The sequence below is a fragment of the Leopardus geoffroyi genome, chromosome E2 (genome assembly GCF_018350155.1).
Source record: "Leopardus geoffroyi isolate Oge1 chromosome E2, O.geoffroyi_Oge1_pat1.0, whole genome shotgun sequence".
Lineage (NCBI taxonomy): Eukaryota > Metazoa > Chordata > Mammalia > Carnivora > Felidae > Leopardus > Leopardus geoffroyi.
In genome coordinates this window covers 13,824,104-13,844,990 of record NC_059335.1, presented here as the reverse complement: position 1 = coordinate 13,844,990, position 20,887 = coordinate 13,824,104, and the positions used below count along the sequence as shown (strand labels likewise).

Genomic DNA, 20,887 nt, shown 5'->3' with positions numbered 1-20,887 from the left:
TTTAACTAAAGATGGATTATGGCTGAAACTGGTGTCATATCCTTTTGTCCCAGTGATTTGCTATGTGATTTTTAGATAAGCCACTTCCCCACTCTGACCTTGAAATTGATTACCTGTGAAATAGGGGAATTTGATTAGATGAGAATTTCTCCAAGTCTGATCTGCAGACCACCAACATGAGAAACAATTGAGGGGCTTTTTAATTAGTAAATCAGCAAGCTGCTCCAAAGAGTCAAGTTCTTTGTCAAGTTCAAAGTGTCAATCTCAAAGCGTTGTGTCAAGAGCCATGTGCTTTAAGGGGGCGCCTGGGTGGTTCAGTCGATTGGGCGGCCGACTACAGCTCAGCTCACGATCTCTCGGTCTGTGGGTTCAAGCCCCACTTCGGGCTCTGTCCTGAGAGCTCAGAGCCTGGAGCCTGCTTCCAATTCTGTGCCTCCCTCTCTCTCTGCCCCTTCCCTGCTTGCCCTCTGTCTCTGTCTCTCTCAAAAATAACCAATAAAAAAAATTTTTTTTTTAAGAAGTTAAAAAAAAAAGAGCCATGTGCTGTTTTAGACTGCAAATGCTTTGTCAATAGTACTCTTTGTGACTGGGGCAAGCTTCATTAACCATAAAGCATTTTACAACCACCTTATGTACTTCATAAGTACGAAAGTACCTTTCAAACCATGGGTTGCTTAATTGAATGAAAAATATTTTGTAAACTAAATTATTCTGTCAACTTCAAAGTGCCTTGTTAGCAACAAAGCTTTATCATAAGTTACCAATCTTCACAGGGGTGAATCTTTTATTTTTTGGACTGACCAGGCTAGAAGTTGTATGTCTTTACCCATCACGTGACCACCTTCCAGCATGGCTGCAAGACCCTCCACCCTTTCTGGCCCTCAACCACCATAAGCCCAGCTCACCTAAAATATCGGGGTTCTTAAGAAGGAGTAGAATCCCATTGGGGCGCCTGGGTGGCGCAGTCGGTTAAGCGTCCGACTTCAGCCAGGTCACGATCTCGCGGTCGGTGGGTTCGAGCCCCGCGTCGGGCTCTGGGCTGATGGCTCGGAGCCTGGAGCCTGTTTCCGATTCTGTGTCTCCCTCTCTCTCTCTGCCCCTCCTCCGTTCATGCTCTGTCTCTCTCTGTCCCAAAAATAAATAAATGTTGAAAAAAAATAAAATAAAAAAAAAGGAGTAGAATCCCAAACTAGAGAGTGGTGCTGGAGCTCTCTGTGCCAGCAAACAACAGTAAGACCGCTGTGTAGACGAGATTCTTACAGTGGAACTCACTCTCAGGATTCAGGAACTCCTGGGGAATAGCAAAGGACATTACTTTACTTAACATCTCCCCTTGCAAAGATACCCAGCTTCTGGGTCTTCTTTTCTTCTCACCCACTCCCCTGTTACTCTGTGCCAGTTTTTCTTTTTTTCTTATTTCCTTTTCTATCTGAGGTCAACAATGTAGCAAAAAGTGTGGGCTCTGGAACCAAACTGCCTAGGTTCAAACTCAAGCCCTACCATTCCCTGGTTGGGTGTCTTTGGATAAGGAACTTAACCTCTCTATCGCGTAGTTCATCATCTGGGGTTATTTTGATACTAGGTATGTAAGTGCTCAATATATGTTAGGGATTGATATTTTTTGGTTTTCATCTTTTCTGTCTTTGGGTGTCTTTGCTTTCCTTGCAGCTGCGCATCCAGGAGTGATATTGAAGATGTTTAACAACCAGTATGACACTTGCCAAACCAATCAGAATAGACGTGGGCCCCTGACCAATCAGAACAGACATGGACCTCCGACCAATCAGAACAGACAGGGGCTTCCGACCAATCAGAAAAAAACATGGACCTCTGACCAATCAGAATAGACATGGGTGTCTGGCCAATGGAGCAGACACGGGCCTCCAACCAATTAGAACAGACAGGGGGGTCTGGCCAATCAGAACAGACATGAACCTCCGACCAATCAGAACAGACAGGGGCTTCCGACCAATCAGAATGGGAGAAGGTGGAAAAGGGTCTTGAAGACCTCCTGCAGGGGCAGTTGCTATCTCATAACAGGAATTCCAGGAGAGCCTAGGGAAGCTGAGGAGGGAATAGGGGGTGCGAAGGGGGATGGACTAGTGGCTTTCTTACCAACACATAGGGAAGTAGTTCAGCATTTAAACAATGCATACATCATATCCAAACATATTAGCTCAATGTCAGTAATGTGCCCATCACTCTCTTTCCCACCTGCCCCCCATCCAGCTCGCCCTTGCCTTGTCCATGTGGACCAGGAAGGAATTAATGAGGTCCTGCGGGGCCTTGGGGTCCAGGCTCTTGATGTTCTCAGGGACAAAATCTTCCATTTCTTGAATTTTGTTGTACACTCGAGTGTGGGTACCAGGAAAGTGTTTCAGGATGCCGGAAAGGAGTTCAAACATCTCCAGGGAAGAAGCAAGGAGTTCCCAGAATCTGTTCTCTCTGGGCTGGTGCTACAAGGGTTGAGGCTGCACCTGCACAGCACAGCAATATCTGACAGGCTTAATTCATCCCGTAGCCTTCGGGAATGTGCCTCCCAGTTGAGCACTCATACAAATACTCTCAGTGGCACGTGAACAAGTGCGTTACCTCTGCTGGGATTTCTCTCACAGGCCACCCTCTCCTGAGGCCTGATTCCTACCTCCAGTTGGACTCATTGCCTCACTTAGAAGGGTGTAGAGGGTAAGTGTGTGCACAGAAAACCGATCTCGATGCTTCTTGCCTCAGTGTTAAGAGAAAAAACATCTGATCCCTTCCCAAGTTCCACCCACCCCAATTCCTGGCCCACCATGGAAACTTTGGCCTCACCTGGTTGTAGAAAGAGCTGGCAAAAGTGGAGAGATCATTCATTCAATGTAGCAGCCTTAAGATTCTGGGGTCCTGGTACTTAAAGTACTGGCCAAAGATGATGGTACAGATGATGTTGGCCATGGTGGAGTGAAAGAGGAAAGTGGGATCCAGATAGGTCACAGGGTGCTGGGGGTGGGCGGGGGGTGGAGGACTGCATTGTCCTTCTGGAAGGCTCTGACCTGGCTGGTGCCTTCTTAGCTTGGTTGGTTTCTTTCTCTTTCTCTTGGCCAGCCTGGCTTTCACTATGTCTCTTATCACACCTCTTTCTGGGCATTTTGCACTTTGTGTCTCATGGTTTTCTTGGGCTCTGTCTTGGTGTGACCTTCTTGGTGCACCTGTGTCTTTGCCTGGTCTTGTGTTTGAGTCTTTGTTTGAGAATCAGCCCCTTCTACTCTGTTCTCTCTCTTTCTGTGTCCCGTCTGTCTTTGTGGCCCTGTCCTTGGCCTCACTGTCAGTCTTTGTTTCCTCTGACTCTATTTCTCTCCTTACCTTTTTCTTTCTAAGTCTTTTCCTTATAGTTTCTACTTCTGGATTGATCTTTGTCGGTATCCTGGGTTTTTCCTCTGTCTTGCTTTCTCTGTCTGCTTTCTCCACCTCTCTGTCTCCTTCCCTGTTTTCCTCATTATGTTTCTCCTTTTCTGTCTCCTTCTCCCTTTCCCTGAACTTGTCTCTGCATCTCTCTGTCTCTGGATCTCTCTGTCCCACCCTCTGCCTGCCCCTCCAACTCCTGAGCAGTCCCCAGGGCTCACCCTGGGATTTCCTCAGTTCCTCCACCAGACACGGAGCCTCATCCTGGATTCGTTTCTCAATGCTCTGCTTCCCCATCCCAAAGTCCCTCATGGTGACCTGAGATATTTGTTGAAGGGCCTTCTAAGACTTTCCATTAGCGAAGATCATACCTGATTGGTGGGTCATGGATGGAAGATTGGGAGGACACATGGGATGTCCCCACCTCTTTTCCCCAAACCCACCCCTATGCCCCACTCACCTCTTCCCCTGAGGATGGGATCAATGATGGCGATGTGCCCTCAGCCAGGGAAAGCCTCAGCCTGACCCACCAGGGCCTCCCTCACTGCCTTGTACCTACACAGGTTGATGACTGGCTGTGGTCCCAGGTAGATGGTGAGGGCATCCAGTACTTCACCCGCAGCTGTGGGGGCAGGGTGCAGATCTCACTCTCTCACTCCAGAGAAGAGTGAGGAAAGAGTCTCCACCCTCACACCTGGATCACATGTGCCAGCCTAACCTAACCACCACTACTCCCTCCCCACTGAATCCTTATCAGGGAAGCATAGACACTCGAACGCTGTGGCCTCCTCCAAGCCTCGCTCATGTGCCCTTGCCCCAAATGTCCTCCTCTTTCAGCTTTTACAAGAACTCTCCCAGGTTTGAATTTTAAAAATTAGAGAGAATCCTCACACATAAGCTCTAGTACCTCTCCCTTCCACCCCAGCAGAACCAGAGCTCAAAGCCTCATGTCTATCAGAATTTTCTCTCTCCGGTTTACCTTCTCTGCATTCCTTTTTATAAGAATTCCAGAAGCTTCTCTCATGGGCCCGATCCCAGCTGGGAGAAGTCAGTCCCCAAGCTGGCCTGCAAAGTCCCCCCACAGTTTGACCCTCAAGTGCCTTCCTGCCTGTGAGCTGTCTCCTGTCCACCCACCTCCTGCATTCCACCCACTTTCCCCATCCCATCTCACCGCTTGGAAGGACTTGAGAAAGCCCTTGGGGTTTATTTGCAAAAAGTTCCCCAGGAAGGGCAGACGCCACAGTCCTGGAGGGACTTGACTCCAAGAAGCCGGGTGACCCCAGAGCAGCAAGGGGCTGTGACTGCCATGGTCCCGCCTATGTCTTCCTTCCATCCTGCTGTCCCTCTTAAAAGGTAGGCTGCTCTGTTGTGTGTCACCTTCTCTTTTCTGTGATCGTCGGGGTGGATGTGCCAAAAATCTACTTTAGCACAGCTCTTGGTAACTCCCCAGTGGCATCAGGGAACCCAAAGATGGCAGGTGCTGCAGAGGCCAGGAAGTTTAGCCTCTCTATTGGATCCCCAAACTGGCTTCCCATTGGCCCCTGGCTGGTCGGAGGTATCTTAACAGGCAATGCCCTTGAACCTGGGGTACCTTCTTGAGGGAAAGGCGGTGGTGCCAGCTGGCAGAGCCTGGTGTAGGATGGTCTACTGCAAAGGTGGCTCTTGGCTGATTTTCTTAGAGGGTGGCATTGCATCATGAGGGATTGGAAATCGCTAGAAGACCGAACTGAGGCATCCTGAGATCACTGGAAAGAAGGATTTGCTATGGGGCTCAGAAGAGAATGAGAAATGAAGAAAAAGATAAGGTCTGATGGGGGAAGCCTAGCTCCATGTTGGGCGGGTTTGAGGCTGACTGATTGAACCATTCATTCATTCATTCCTTCCTTAGCAAATATTTGCCTTCTTGGGCCTGGTTTTGAGGTGAAGAAGTTCTCATCTTCTAGAAGGATCCCTAGTGACCTGACAATAAGTGGGTCTCATGTAAGATGGCATGGATCACCATCTTCCCAGGGGATGTCAGGATTTGGATGTTTGTTTCAGTCTCAGGGGATTTGAAGGGGAATACCAGGGAATCCAAGGCACCAGGGGAGAATCATGCAGCTGAAGGGGCCGAGGAGGCCCTTGCATAGAGGGACGGAAGTAGGGAAATTCAGTAGGAATGGGGATGGCAGTGTACAAGCAATGGTCTACAATGTGGATGAACCCCAAAATATTATGCCAAGTGAAAGAAGCCGGACACAAAAGAGCACGTATTGTATGATTCCATCTGCATGAAACACACGGAATAGGCAAATACATAAAGACCAAAAGCAGATTGGTGGTTGCCAGGAGCTGAGGGGAAGGGGGAATGGGGAGTGACTGCTAGAGGATTCCAGGGAGGTCACGTATGCACAGATCATGGAGCGCAAACAGTTGCTCAATGGAGACTGTGGTTGTTCTGAGGAAGGGAGAAGCCCCTGGGGGAAGCCGTGGCCTGGGAGGCACAAATGCAAAGAGCATCTGAGTCAAGTCTCCCGTCTTAGCCCCCAGCTTCTATATATACACCACACTGGGAACTCTGTTAACAAAGGAAAGGAAAACACTTCCATGAGTCTACGCAAGAGCTGCAGAGTGATGGTCTGAGATGAGGCTGCAGAAAGGACTCTCCCACAGAGGCAGCAACCGAGGAGGGGGGAGACACTGGCTTGTGGTGGGTCTCTCAGCAGCAGGAAGACCCAGGGCCAGTCAAGGAACTGGCTTCTGCACAGGTGGGAATACTTCCTGATCCTGGGATCCTTTGAGGCCCCTCTCTCAGTCCCCTCTGCGGGACCGAAAGCTGATCTGGTATACTGGGGGCACTCTTCCTATGCCACTCTCCTGGGGTGTGAGGTCGATGTCCTCGGGGGCCACAGGGCTGGCCACAGAGAAGTTCTGGAGGATGGTGGTGAAGAAGAGGAATAATTCCATGTGGGCGATGCCTTCACCGAGACAAATGCGCTTCCCTGTGAACACAGAAGATCACCAATGTGGGCACAGAGCCGATGCACATCCCTTGCCCGGTCACAACCCAAAGCCCAGACTTCTGTGTCCATCAACAACAGATTTGTATGGGACTGGCCATCAACCTGCAATCCAGGGTGGTGTTTTAGGGGGGTCCCGAGCCCTCTGAAACCAGGGGCTAACGTTTGGGTGGAGGTGCCTTGCACGTTTTTCCAGGAGAGTTTGTAGCTTCTGTGAGATTTCCAGAGGCTTCAGTGGCCACTTGGAGAATAAACACTCACTTCAGGTTAGATGTGTGTGTGTGTGTGTGTGTGTGTGTGTGTGTGTCTGCCTCCACATGTGCAGGTGTGTGCACATTTCTGACAACATTTTTAATGTCCTTCATCTCTAATATGAGGAGGATGGTACTTATTTCAAAGGACTATTATGAAGGTAAAGAAATTAATATTTGTAAAAATTCTCAGACTAGCACCTGGCCTGTACTAAGGATACTATAGGTGTAGATATTGTTTGTGTTTGTTTCTGGGTGTGTGTGGTAAGAAGTGTGTGTGGGGTGGGGGGGGAGTGTGATCTGGTGGGGAGTGTGTGTGCCTGTGGTGGGGTATGTATGCGTGGTGGGCAGTTTGTGTGGGAGGGAGTGTAGGGGGGGTGAGGGGGGAGTGTGGGGGTTTGTGTATGGAGGAAGTGGGGGGAATGTGGAGGGCAGTTGTGTGGGGAGCGTGTGGTGTGAGAGATGGGCAGGGGTGTGGGGAGGGGTGGGGGCAGAGAGTGTGTTGGCCCGGAGTGGGTAGGGGGGAATGGGAGGGGAGTATGGGGGGGAAAGTGTGGGGGGAGTACGGGGGGCAGTGTGGAGGGGAGTTGTGTGGGGAGTGTGGAGGGCAATTGTGTGGGGAGTGTGGGGGTGTGGGGAGGGGTGGGGGTGGGCAGTGTGTTGGGGGGAGTGGGTAATGAGGAAAGGGAGGGGCGGGAGGTATGTGTGGGGGGGTGTGGGAGGAGTGTGTGGAGGGAATGTAGAGGGGAGTTGTGTGGGGAACATGTGGGGAGAGTATGGAGGGGAGTGTGGAGGGGAGTTGTTGGGGAGTGTATGGGGGGGAGAGTGTCAGGAGGATTGGGGGGCAGGGAGCGCATGGGGGGAGTGTGTGCGGTTGGGAGCATGAGGGTGTATCTGGCACTGTGTGTGTTTGTCTATATCTGGGTTGTCATTTTATCTCAGTCCGAGAGCCACGGGCTTCAAAAGTTTGGGGGAAAAACCAAACTACGCTTAAAATTGTGAATGGGGCAGGGCACCTGGGTGGCTCAGTTGGTTGAGTGTCTGACTCTTGATTTTGGCTCCCAGGTCTTGATCTCTGCGGGAATACTACGGAGCCTGCTTTGGATTTTCTCTCTCCCTCTCTCTCGGCCCCTACCCTGCTCAGGAGCCCATGCTCACGTGCTATTAAAATATATAAATAAATAAAAAGAATAGTGAATGGGTCTGCTTCCTTGGATTCTCAGAGGTGTGAGAGCCTCCAGTAGGTTATGAAGCATGGGCTTGAAGAGAAATAACACAAGGGGAGTAGGAACCCCAGGAAGAGGCACCGAGAGCCTCCTTTACCTCAGTGGCTCTTTCTTTTTTAATGTTTACTTATTTTTGAGAGAGCTCTCTCAAATACACAGAGTGGGAGCAGGGGGGTGGGGCAGAGAGAGAGGGAGACAGAATCTGAAGCAGGCTCTCGGCTCTGAGCACAGAGCCTGACACAGGGCTCGAACTCACCAAGGATGGATCATGCCCTGAGCTAAAGCCCCACATTTAACTGACTGAGCCACCCAGGCACCCCACCTCAATGGCTCTTGATCTGCAAGCTGGCCACCATGGCAAGGCCATTCAGATATTTCCTAGACCAGTCAAGGCGTCAGACATTATGCCTATGTGGACAGCTCTGGGGGAAATGTCTGTATCTTTTTGGCACATCAGAAGTTAGGTAACAGGGACTTAGAGATACTCAGAGCAGGGCTCTAGACTAGTTCTCCTGTGACTGGTTCTGTGACCCAGTTCTTTCCAGAACAGCCTGACTCCTACTGTCTCCCTCCCATCCTCTCTTCCAATCCCAGTCCCTGGGACTGTCCACTGGGACACCCTTCACTATCCCGTTGGCTCTAACATCTTTTGGCTTGGTTTGTCGTTCTTTCCACTCATGGCAATCTTGCATCAGTCTTTTGCTCTGATTGATCTCCCATCAGACATTGCTCCTCTGTCTCCTTCCTCTTTTGCCCACTTTCTTCAATCTTAAGCTCCCTGTCTCTGTCCATTTGGATCTGATTCCATCTGAAACTCTCTCCCTCCCTCCCCCTCTCTCTCTCTGTCTCCTATTCCCTCTGTTTCCCCTTCCTCACTGTATTGTCTCATTGTGCACTCAGTCTCTGTCACTTGTCCCCTGTCACTCTCTCTCTCTGTGTCTGTCTTTGTTCTTCTCTCTGTTTTTCTCACTCATTCTTTCTTTATCTCTCTCTCTTCTTCCCTCTCTACATCTCTGCCTCTCTCTCTAACCTTAGAACAGGACTAGTGAATGGGATCATGGGCCCCACCCCACCATCCCACAAGTCCCCCAACTCTCACTTAAGATGAAATAAGGGAAGCCATAGCACTGGGCAGAGCCAGGGGATCTGGGTCACTGATGGAACTCAAGACTAGGGCCTTGGTTCGGGGGTCCTCCTTTCTCCCAAAGGATGAGGATTCTGGGCATTGGGGTTTTCTCAAGACGGGGCCACATAGTGCAGAACGGGGAAAGAGACAGGTCAGAGCATGTCAAGACCCACTCCTGGCTCCCAGTACCAGCAAGATAAACCCAAATTCCCCCCAGCTTCCAAGGCCCTCCAGCTGAGATCTTCACCCTTCTCCCCTTTTAGAATCCACACTCCAGGCTCCCTGGGTTTGTCTCGTTTCTCAAAAAAGCGATGCTGTCTCCACCTTCAGGCTTTGACTTGCTGTTCCTTCTGCCTGGAACACTCTTCCTAGTGGCTGATTGATACTCACCCCTGAGGTCTTAGCTTAGAAGCCAGTGCTTCGAGGAAAGCTTTTCCTCACCGAAGCACCAAGAGTAGTCAGTATTTCCTCTTTGTGTTCCCAAAGTCCCTTTCAGAGCATTTATCACAGTTATGATTAATGATAATGATCATCATCACATCCATGAGCACCGACTTTGTGCCAAGCAGTTCTAAGCGTATTGCAAGCATTAATTAAGTTTAATTAGGTACTATTTTGTGGTCAAATGATAAATGCCTATCTCCCCTGCTGGACTGTAAATTTCCTGGGGCAGGGACTGTGTCTCGATGTGACTTGCCCAGTGCGTCATCTTTAGCCCCCAGTAGAGCACTGAGCTCAGAGTAGTGCTCACCAGCTATTTTATACCAAGGTGTATCTCTATACCAAGGCGTAGAGAGGTTAATATAATTTCCCAAGGTCCAGCTTACCAAGATGTGCCTTTGGGATGTGGTCTTCTTAAGCCCTGTCTAGGGCTGCAGGGAAGATGAAGTGGGTTAAAGGTAAAGCAACTGGCATATAGTAGCTGCTCAATGACTAAGATCTCTCCTGGACTGTCTCAAAGAGAGAGTGGCCTTTCACTCTGGTGTCTGGGAAAGAGAGTGCAGGCCTGGCTTACCCATGGAGAAGGGGATAAAGGCTTCATTCTTCTTCAGTGCCCCACTGGCATCCAGAAAGTGGTCAGGGTTGAAGGCATCTGGTTTTTCAAAGTAATGTGGGTCATTGAGAGCAGAGTGCAGGAGGGGATATACTTCAGTGCCCTGAGGGAGAGTCACAAGGTCAAGAGATACTGCCATTCCTTTCCTCAGCCCACCCTTAAAAACAAAACAATACCAAACAGACAAACAAAAAACCAAGAGGGCCTTAGTGATAAAACCAAAAGCAGGTCAAGTGCAGAGATTAAGAGAACCCAGGATGCCCACACAGGAAAAATGTGGGAGCCCAGCTGGCCTCACCTTGGGCATAAAGTACCCTCTGAAGTGAGTGTCTTTGGTGACCATGTGGGGAATGCCAATGGGGAGGAGGTCACTGAATCTCTGAATCTCATGGATGACTGCGTCAGTGTATGGCATTTTGGCTCGATCATCAAGGGATGGAAGGCGGTGTGGGCCAATCACCTGGTCAATCTCCTTGTGGACTCTCTCTGCACAGAAGAGTGGGACCAGGGAACCTCATTTTAAAGAGACATGTCAGCAGGGACACTGCTTTGTGTGGGCTAATGAGCCAGGAAAAACCTGTAATAAAGGATTAGGTCATTGGCACCCCTCAGAGCAACCAGCCTGGAGGAGGGGGAGGGGGAGGCGAGGCGGTGGGGGGGGGGGAAGCAAGAATTCTCACCCTTTGAAATCTATTGAATGTTATGAATCCTCTTCCCACAGGCACATGTAAACATACACACACACACACTCACGTGCGTGCGCACACGCACACACCACAATTTTGCACAGAATTTCACATTAAGAACTCAAGGCTATAAACCTGTCAAAATTCTCCCTCTTAAAAGACTGGAGAGGAGCCTGGGTGGCTCAGTCAATTAAGCGGTTAAATGTCTGACCTCGGCTCAGGTCCTGATCTCAAGGTTCATGACTTTGAGCCCCACATTGGTCATTACAGAGCCTGCTTTGGATTTTTTGTCCCCTCGGTCTCAGCTCCTCCCCCATTCACCCTCTCCCCTCTCTCCCTCTCTCAAAAATAAACATTGAAATTTTTAAAAACAAAAAGAGTAGAAAATGACCTAATATTTATTGTGTGTGTATTATAGATGAGACAATGTGCTAGGTGTCAGGAATATAACCATGAAATAGATCAATAGATTAACCCACAAACACCTGGATAAATGAATACATAAGCCAGTCGACTTATGAATGGCAAGAGTGATGAATGGAAGAACATTAGTGAATGGATGTGTGTATTTGTTTACCAATCAATATATGAATTATTGGGTCATTAATTAATAAATGGCCCACAGACAAATAAGTGAACCTGATTAGCCAGTAAATCAATTGCATAAATGAACGGATGGCTAGATCTATAGAGCAATAAATAAATAAATAAGTGAAATAACAGGTATCAAAAAGTGATGACATAGGTATAAAAATAGGTAAAATAAAATAGGTATAAAAAAGGAACAAATAGATGGAGGGACTGAATGACAGATAAATAGTCAGTGATGAATTAACTGAATTAAGTGAATAACAAATGGATGAAGGGTGGATTGAAAGACCGATGGAAGAATTAAGGAATGAAATCTAGTTCATAGGGCAGATGGATGCATGCATGGACAAACGAGCCAATGAATCAATGACAAGTACTTCATTCATTAATCCCTGTTTCAAAAGATCAACAATTGAATCAATTAATCCAAATAAAGAATGGAAGCTAGGTCCTTGAATCAATCATAGGTGAAAGAATCTGAGTATACAGGTAATCAATACAGGTAACAAATAAAAGGATAGACAAATGGATGGATGGATGGGTGGGCAGATAGAGGAGTCTGTCTTTACATGATGGGAGGACACAGTGGGAGAAAACACCGACGGATTGTTCATCCATCCACCGGCGGGGCTGCCTTAGTCAGGGGCTCATTCAAAACCTGCAGCGCTCCTGGTATACATAGGAGGTGAACACTTCCTCCCTCATTCAGGAAGGATCCCAGCTGCACTTTTGCAGCTCCCAAAGGGGTGAGAAGCCCCCGCCCCCTGCCTCGATCGGTTTTCCCCGCCCACCCACCTGTGACGTGAGGGTACTTGAGCATGACCTGGAAACCATAGCGGAGCGTGCTGCTGGTGGTCTCCGTGCCGGCGAAGAAGAGGGAGAGCACCGTGCAGATGAGGTTCCGATGGTGGAATTCGCTGTTGGGGTCGGACTTCTCCTGAATCCGAGCGGTAGGGGGCGTGTCAGGGGAGCGGGGACTTTGCTGCACGCTCTTGCCTGGGGGCGCCCTCCCCTGCTGCTGGGTCTCACACCACCTGTATCTCTCTCTCCCTCTCTCCTCCCAACTTTCCCCTTTTTTCCTCTTCCTCTCAGTTGGTTCCTGAGTCTCTCCTCCCTTTCCCAATCTCCCTCCCCTCTTCCCCACTCCCTTCCCCCTTTCCCCACCCTTCTTCTCTTCGCTGCCTACTTTTCCTCCCTCCCAACCCCCTCCTGTTCCCCTCCCCCAACCCCCACTTTGTCCATGCGGATCAGGTAGGCATCGATGAAGTCCCGGGGGGTGCTGGGGTCCAGGGTTTCACGGTGCTTCTCCACAGCGTCCTCTATGAAGGCTATGATTTCCTGCGCGTTTTTGTAGATTTGCTTGTGTGTACCTGGAAAGTACTTCAAGAAGTTGCAGAAAAGCTCGAACACCTGCAGCAGAGAAGGGGCTGTGAGGTCCTCCTGGGGCGGAGTCAGTGAGTCACGGGGAGGAGAGCCCTCCTGGGGCCTGGGTAGGGCAGAATCTCATCTTGCTCTGCCTCTCTGTTTCCGTCTCTGCCTCTCACTCACTGATTCTAAGTCTCCTTTGATCTGTTGTTCTCCCATTTTTCTCCTTCTGTCTCTTCCTCCCTCCTCCTCCCGTCCTGTTTTGGTTGCTGCCACACCTCTCTCCTTGGCGCCTCTCCTTGCCCATGTGTGTCTCTTCTCACTTGTCTCTCTGCAGCTACTTTTTTCTTTTAAATCTTCTCTACACCCAGTGTGGAGCTCGAACTCACGACCCTGAGATCAGGAGTCGCCTGGTCTACTGACTGAGTCAGCAGGTGGTTGGCTCTCTGTGCTTCTATTGCCTACCTCGCCCAGTGGATCTGTTTGGCTCGGACCTCTCTGACTCTTTCCACCCCTCACATCTCCTTTGCTGCACCAAACATTGATAATGTGATGCATACACAAGATGAGCCTACTGCCTGCTTAAGACTATTTATTTTGGAACATATTTCTACTGGATTGTCTAGGATTAATGTAATACCTAACTGTTGCAAACAATTGCAAAAAAAAAAAAAAGGTGGAAACAGAGAGTGCAATGTAAAATTCTTTGTTAATTAAAAAAATTTTTTTAAGTTTCTTTATTTCTGAGAGACACAGAGAGAGAGAGCACGAGAGCATGAGTGGGGGAGGAGCAGAGAGAGAGAGACACAGAATCCAAAGCAGGCTCCAGACTCCGAGCTGTCAGCACAGAGCCCGATGCGGGGCTTGAACACTTGAACTGCAAGATCATGACCTGAGCCAAAGTTGGACACTTAACCAATGGAGCCACCCAGGCACCCCAATCTTTCTTAATTTTTAGCGATAACCATTGATAACTCTCTAGTCAATCTCATTCTAGATTTTTCTCTCTCTGTGGTTCTCTGTGGGAAGAGAAAAGTGAAATCACCTGCTGCACCTGTTGCAAATATTCACTCTGGGCCCCATCCTAGCTTTTTGGATCAGACTGTCTAGCAGGAGGTCATGGGACTTTGTGACTAACCATTTGGAACAGTCCTACACACAAATCTGACATACACTCCTGGGTATGAACCATAACGAGGCATACTGTTCTGCAGTTTAATTTTTTTTTTTAATTTTTTTTTCAACGTTTATTTATTTTTGGGACAGAGAGAGACAGAGCATGAACGGGGGAGGGGCAGAGAGAGAGGGAGACACAGAATCGGAAACAGGCTCCAGGCTCTAAGCCATCAGCCCAGAGCCTGACGCGGGGCTCGAACTCACGGACCGCGAGATCGTGACCTGGCTGAAGTCGGGCGCTTAACCGACTGCGCCACCCAGGCGCCCCTAATTTTTTAAACTTAATGTACAATTGGGGTATTTCCAGATTCATTGAGAAAGAGAAACCACACTATTTTGTTTTAAAAGAGGAGCATATTACTTTATAATCTGGGAGATATTTTAAAAAGACCGAAAGCGGGGGGGTTGGGGGAATGGGGACAATGAAGAAATGTGGTCCCTTATTTTCACGTATCCTTGAATTTCTTCAATTGAGGAGATTTGCCAAAGACAGAGGTGAAGATTTGCAGGAATCAGGAACACAAGAATAGACAGCCTGACAGTCTGAGTCCTATTCTCTCCCTCTGTCTCCTCCACTCTGCCTCTCAGAGTCTCTGATCTCTGCTCTTCCTCGTCACTTTCGCCCTGTCCTTCTCTCTCCTCTTCCAAACCCTCATGTCTTGGTCTCTCTTGCTGACTCTCTGACTCTCCATCTCTCTCCTCATCCTAGGCTCCCCATCCCTGTCTCCCGTCCCTCCCGCCCTCTACTGCTCAGTGTCCCTGTCCCTCCCTGCTGTCTGTGCCCCCCTTCCAGCCCAAAACTGCATTCCTGGGACACCAAAGCAGATCACCCCTTTCCCTGTGCCCTGGACATCCACCCCACACACCAGCCTCCCACACCAGCTCCCTGACCTGGCTGGAGAAGGAGCTGAGGAGCGTGAAGGTCTGGTAGAACAAGTCCAGCAACCGCAGGAACTTGGGATCTTTGTAGCTAAAGCGTGTTCCAAAGACAATGGAGCAGATGATGTTGGCAGTCATGGAGTGGAAAAGGAAGGTGGGGTCCTGGAAGGCTCCTAGGAGGAGGAGGCACAGGTCATGGGACACGGACTCAAACAAAGGCCTTGGGAGCACTTGACCACTGCCCCATCTCCATGTGACTGCCCTCCCTCGCTCAGTGATGACAAAGAAGCAGGAACAGGAACCGCTAACGTTCACCAGCCCAGATGATGGGCCAGCCAGGTCCTGTTCTCAGCACTTCATGTATCATTCTACTAAATTCCCACCACAACCCTGGGGGGAAAGTGCCGTTCTGTTATTGTCTCCAGGGTAGTTGGGCTATGGAGGCTGTGTGGTGGGTCCCTCTCAGGCCTCAGCTCTGACCCTGGGGGCAGGTAGTTAAGTCCCAGGGGCAGATGGGTGCAGGGCAGGTGTTCAGTCAATCACATGTGCAAGTTTAAAAGCTCTGCTCTCCCTGTCCCTTCTCTGTCATCCCCTCCCTTCATCTCTTCTCTCCACCTCCAGGGCTCTTTGGTCTCCAGGGAATTGTTCTGCACTTGACGGTTGATGTCTGTATACATCCTGACCTCCCTGGATGGGAGGGGGGCACGGACTGTGCACCCACCCGGAAGTGTCATGGCATCAGCCTCTCTCTGCGGGTCTCACCTATCTGTCTTCTCTTGCTCCCCTGCACACCCTTTCCTGAGCTTGTCTGTCAGTCTCATTTTCTCTACCTTGGTTTCTCTCTGCCTTGGTTTCTTTTTGCTTCTCCCGGTCTCTTCCAGTCTCTCTCTTTGTCTTCATCTCTCCATCTGTGTCTCTTTTCCGTTCCCTATCTCTCTCCATCTGAGTCGCTCTTTTTCCATCTGAGTCTGTCTTCATGGTCTGCTGCCCCTAGTCCTCTATTGCTCCCTATGTCTCTGCCTCTGCCTCTCCCTCCCAGCCTGTACATTTACGTCTCAAAATCTCTTACGAAAGGACCCTGTCATCTTTATGTCTCATAAACACCCTTATATGGAGAATCCAAAAGGAGGTAGAAGTGCTTTTCTCTTTTTTTTTAAGTCTATTTATTTTGAGAGAGAAAGAGAGAGAGTGAGTGGGGGAGAGGCAAAGAGAGAGGGGGAAAAGAGAATCTGTGCTGTCAGCGCAGAGCCGGACGCAGGGCTCGAACTCACAAACCGTAAGATCATGACCTGAGCCGAAATCAGGAGTCAGATGCTTCACCGGCTGAGCCACCCAGGCCCCCCTCAGAAGTGCTTCTTTGATAGCCCATCCCAGCTGCCTGAGGGCAGGATGCCCCAGCTGCCTGAGGGCAGGACGCCCCAGCTGCCCTCCTTGCTCACTGACAGCTTGTCAATAGCTCACCAAGAAGAATGAAAACCCACTTTGTCATTTTCAAAGTGTCTATCGTCTTCCCCTTTCTCTCTTTGCCTGCTTTTATGTAAGTCTTATTTTTGCCCTTGCAGATACAAGTCATCCATGGGTTGGTTTCCCTGAACCCAAGTAAATAGCGTGCTAACACATAACCAAGTTTACGTCCTTGAGTTACTCTCGACACTATACACCCCACATCTCTTCTGGCTCCCTGTGTTCCATTCCTACCCATCTCTGTCTGTCCCTCTGCTGGATGGTCTCTCAGGGTCGTTCTCTATCTCTGCCTCTCTTTCTCTGCCCACGGATACACCGCAGTCTTTCTGTTGCCACGCACCCTGCATACCCATTCCCTGGGGACTCACCCTGGGTTTTCCGCAGTTCCTCTACCACACACTGACACTCCTCCTGAATCCGCTCCTCTATACTCCGCTTCCCCATCCCGAAGTTCTTCATGGTGGCCAGAGAGAATCGCCGCAGGAGCTTCCAGCGTTCCCCGTTGGCAAAGATCACACCTTGGGGTGGAGGGAAGGCATGGATTGCCAAGAGGGTTGGAAGGGGACTCCGGGCCCCTCTGCGCCTCTTATCCCCCCTTCCCAGACTCACCCTCCCCAATTTCCATCTTCCATCATTCCCCTCCAGGTGCCTTTGAGGTCCTTACCATAGCCTTGAAAGATTTGTTCTACAGTAGACACTCTCCCCCGGCCAGAGAAGGCCTCAGCTTGGTCCACCAGGGCCTCCCGTATGGCTTCTATCCCACACAGCATGACCACAGGCCTTGGCCCCAGGTACACCGTGAAGACATCCCCATATTTCTCTCGGAACTGTGAAGCATATCCACGCCCAAGGTTACTGTTAGCCAATGTGCACCCATGTGGCCATCCCAGTTGTTAAACCATAAAAACACTCATGTATAGATTGGCAATTAGCTACTGAGTACCCCAAGACCCTCCACCCCAGGGTGCCTTCCCCTTCCCAGGACCCGGCAACTGAAGGATTAACCCATGACCCAGACAGAGTCTGCATGGTTGGTGCCCTAAGCAGTACAGATGGTTAAATATCTCTTACTTCTGCCTATACCCTTGAGTCGAACCAGATCTCCCCAGCATTGAAACTGAAGGGTCATTCTTCCTGTGACCCAACCTCAACCTGCTGTCTTTCTCCTGACAATTTCCCCAGAGAACTACCCTAAAACACTTGGTAGATATGAAGAGAAAATGATGGCTTCGGGGATGATCGTGACATAACATCAACACAGGCATTTGCAAAACCGCTCCGTGGTATTTACTGAAGCTAAACACATGCACATTCAATGACTCATTAACTTCACTCCCAGATGCACGCCCAACCAAAATGTATACGTGGGTTCACCAAAATACCAACAACCTGATTCGCTGAAGATTTTTTAAAAACTTTTGTTTATGTATTTTTGAGAGAGAGACAGAGTGTGAAGAGGGGAGAAGCCGAGAGAGAAGGAGCCACAGAATCCGAAGCAGGCTTCAGGCTCTGAGCGGTCAGCACAGAGCCCGATGCAGGGCTTGAATTCAAAAACCACGAGATCATGACCTGAGCCGAAGTTGGAAGCCTAACAGACTGAGCCACCCAGGCGCCCATTGAAGTTTTTCAAATAAAACTCTCAGCAACACTGATAGAGAATAAATATATGGCGATATAGTCATGCCATGGAATAACTATGCAGCAATGAAAAAGAACCCACGCTACAGCCAAGACTTGAATGAAACTCACAGGCGTAGTGTTGAGCCAAATCAACCAGACACAAAAGTGTCCATATGTCCTAACTCTATTTATATGAAGTCAAGATAGTGAAAGGGTGGTGACTGGAAGGGGACTGGAGGGTGGCTTCTGGGGACAGGACGTGTCGTTACTTACCTATATGTCAATTACATGAGTATGTCCGCTTGAGAGAATTCATTGAGCTGAACGTTTACGACTTGTGCACTTTTAGGGGTCATGTTAAGCCTCACTAAAATTTGACTTAAAATCATGAAAAGGTTAAGTTTACTGCAAAATCTCTCCCACTGATCTCTGCAGAGCCTCCTTACTGGTCTCCCTACTGCCATTCCCATCCTCCTATAATCATTTGGCCACCCACCTCACCCCAGTCTGAAGCCAGAGTATTCCCTATGAAAATGTAAATTAATTAATACCCCTAACTGGCTCCAAACCCTCCAATGCCCCCACTGTGCTGAGGGTAAGATCTGAGGTCTCCATCTTGATCCACATCGCCTGCATGAGGTGGCTGCGTCACCCCTCTGCTTGTCCTCCCCCTCACCCCTTCCCTCCTTCAGATCCAGCCTCCATGTTCTCCCCCAAACGTGCCGAGCTTGCTCTCGCTTCAGTGTTCTTCACTGACACCTGCCTCTCTATGGTGCTTTCCTCCTACATCTTGCAGGGTGTCTGCTCACAGACACAGCGAGACTGAGCCTCTCCCCCACTATTCAATCTAAAGTAGCTCCACCACTTTCTAAAATAGCACCCGGCTTTCTTTTAATCATAGCTCTTGTCTACCTAGTATTTCCTTATTTGCTTAACTTGTATGCCTTGTCCAAAGCCACATCACCAATGCCTGGAATATTCCCAGGACACAGAAGGTGCCCTGTAAATGACTGTTGAATGAATGGATCAAAAGAGCTGCCATTTAATGAGCACTTACTATATACACCAGGCTCTCTATGCAGTATGCCACCCAGTCCTCATTAATGTTATGAGACACACATTCTTCCCACCATCTCATTTTCACAGAGGAGGAAACTGAGACTCAATGAGCCAGAGTTGACCCTGGAACACAAAATCCACATCTGTCTGGCTCTAGAAAGATCTGGGAGCATACTAGGGAATGGAGGAGGAGCGGGGCCACCCTCTCCGACCTGTCCCATCGTGACACCCCTTAGTCCATTCTCTCCCTTCCTGTCTCCAAAGATGCAATAATAATGGAGGATCATGGACCCCTAAAGAATCCTGGAAGTTGCATGGAAGAACTTGCTTGAGGGGGTCTGGAACTCGCAAAACTTTATGCAAAAATCTTTGTGGACATTTGGAGGGGAGAGAGCCCACAGCTTAACCAAATTCTCAAAGGATTTGTGATCCCCAAATCATTAGGTAGCTTTGGCCCAGGAGGACATTGGAGATGAGGACACCTCTGTGCCAGACCCCAGCTTTCCCTCCATGAAGTCCCAGCTGTGTGACTGAGGACAAGTGTCTTCCCCAGGCTGAGCCTCACGGTCCATAAGGATAGCACCTCACCTCGCCCGCAGGCGTGTGGTAAGCCAGACCTGATGAATTCCCACGGCGATACAGATAAATCCCAGCCATGTAAATCTGAGCAAAGAAATCAAGCCCAGGAGTTTACAGAAAAGCGTGGTGCCCTTGGGAGGCACTGAAGTAAAAAGTACTCGGGGCCTGTGCATACCCATCCCTCCACTTGTGGGAAAATTCTCTCTCTTAAAAGCAAAGGGATGACAAACCCAAGATTCAGGAGTGTGGTGGCCTTGGGGTATGTAAGCTGGCAGTTATGTCAGTGACCCGGTTCTTCTGTTGCCAAGAGGGTCCACCAGTGTAGATTACGTTATTCATAAATAAATCGATAATCACATGTCAAATCAGGCGTGGAAAGCGGTGATACAGAGCCTGGTAAACACTCCAGTGTCAGCCATTACTGCACATTTGTTTGTGGTCGTTATTGGTAAGAACCCTGTGCCTCCTCCCGTCTTCCTTCTCTTCCTTCTCTTCCTGGCATCCACCTGGGCCAATCTCCGCTCTCTTTTCTTGCCAGAGGAGAAACTTACAGTTGGTGACTCTGCCCCTTCTCTCTCTTCCAGGGCCGGGCAGGCGCCCAGAGACTCCACAGGTGGTGGCAGAAGAGTATGAAATTCTATACCCACGGCTTGCGCCCAGACGCCTCCGCGTGCCCACCCACCCACCCACTCCGGAGCCAGTGCCCACACACTTCAACTGAGCAGGGACGCCTCTGACCATCTGACCACCAGCTACCATGCTTCACCTCCATGCACTTTCCTCGCCACCTTCATACACCCCACCCGGAGCCTGAAAGGGTGCCTTCACTCCTTCTGGGGAGTGATCCCCAGATCCAGGGGCAGGGAGACACCCTCAGAGCCCATGCATCGGCATCTCACCCTCAGGAAGGATTTGAGTAAGCCACTTCTGTCCATCTGCAGAATATTCCCCAAGAAGGCCAGAGGACGGGGGCCTGGCGGTAGGTGGCCATGGGCCTTCGGGTGGCCCCTGGCCAGCAGAAGCAGGAGTCCCGTGAGGACAGCAAGAAGGAGAACGACACTGAGCTCCATGGCCCGGCCCAACTGTCTTTGTCCCAACTTCAGCCTTGATTGATCTGGGCTTTTTATCCTGATTGGCTACCCCACCCAGTTATGTAACTGTATTCACTCCCCGCCTCCCTTCTCATCATGTCCAGGAGTGTGAACTTGAAAGAGTGATGTGCTTTTTCAAGTATGGGACGTCCCATTCATCCGGCTCACACAAACCTGTACGTGTTGGCAGAGACCAGGTGGTAGCGATTCCAAAGTCCACAAGAGTGCATGTGCCTGGTGCACACATTGGGCGTATTTGCTTTGCGGCTATGGGTGAGCATGCGCGTTCGCCTTGACGTGCTCGCGCTTGCGTACGTTTCCCTACGCCTGCTTGCGTCTG

At 49.8% G+C, this 20,887-nt stretch overlaps 1 protein-coding gene across 1 annotated transcript; it reads right to left on the bottom strand.

The window, feature by feature from the left end:
• Positions 1-5,626: 5,626 nt before the first annotated feature.
• LOC123578913 (cytochrome P450 2B11) lies at positions 5,627-20,668 on the bottom strand. Its single transcript, XM_045442268.1, has 9 exons — positions 20,356-20,668; positions 16,863-17,025; positions 16,567-16,716; positions 14,747-14,907; positions 12,548-12,724; positions 12,110-12,251; positions 10,336-10,523; positions 9,999-10,140; positions 5,627-6,362 (listed from the first exon to the last, which is right to left on the bottom strand). The coding sequence occupies exons 1-9, from the start codon at positions 20,524-20,526 to the stop codon at positions 6,172-6,174; spliced, it is 1,485 nt and encodes a 494-aa protein (XP_045298224.1). The 5' UTR covers positions 20,527-20,668; the 3' UTR covers positions 5,627-6,171.
• Between the last annotated feature and the right edge of the window lie 219 nt (positions 20,669-20,887).

Bases quoted from the DNA above. Each gene is read 5' to 3' on its own strand.
- LOC123578913 (XM_045442268.1), bottom strand. From the start codon at position 20,526: ATGGAGCTCAGTGTCGTTCTCCTTCTTGCTGTCCTCACGGGACTCCTG. The intron at 10,524-12,109 runs GTGGGTGGGCGG...TCTTCTGTGCAG, and splicing joins CAAGTACCCTCACGTCACAG to AGAGAGTCCACAAGGAGATT. The intron at 6,363-9,998 runs GTAAGCCAGGCC...CTGTGTTCACAG, and splicing joins CTTTATCCCCTTCTCCATGG to GGAAGCGCATTTGTCTCGGT.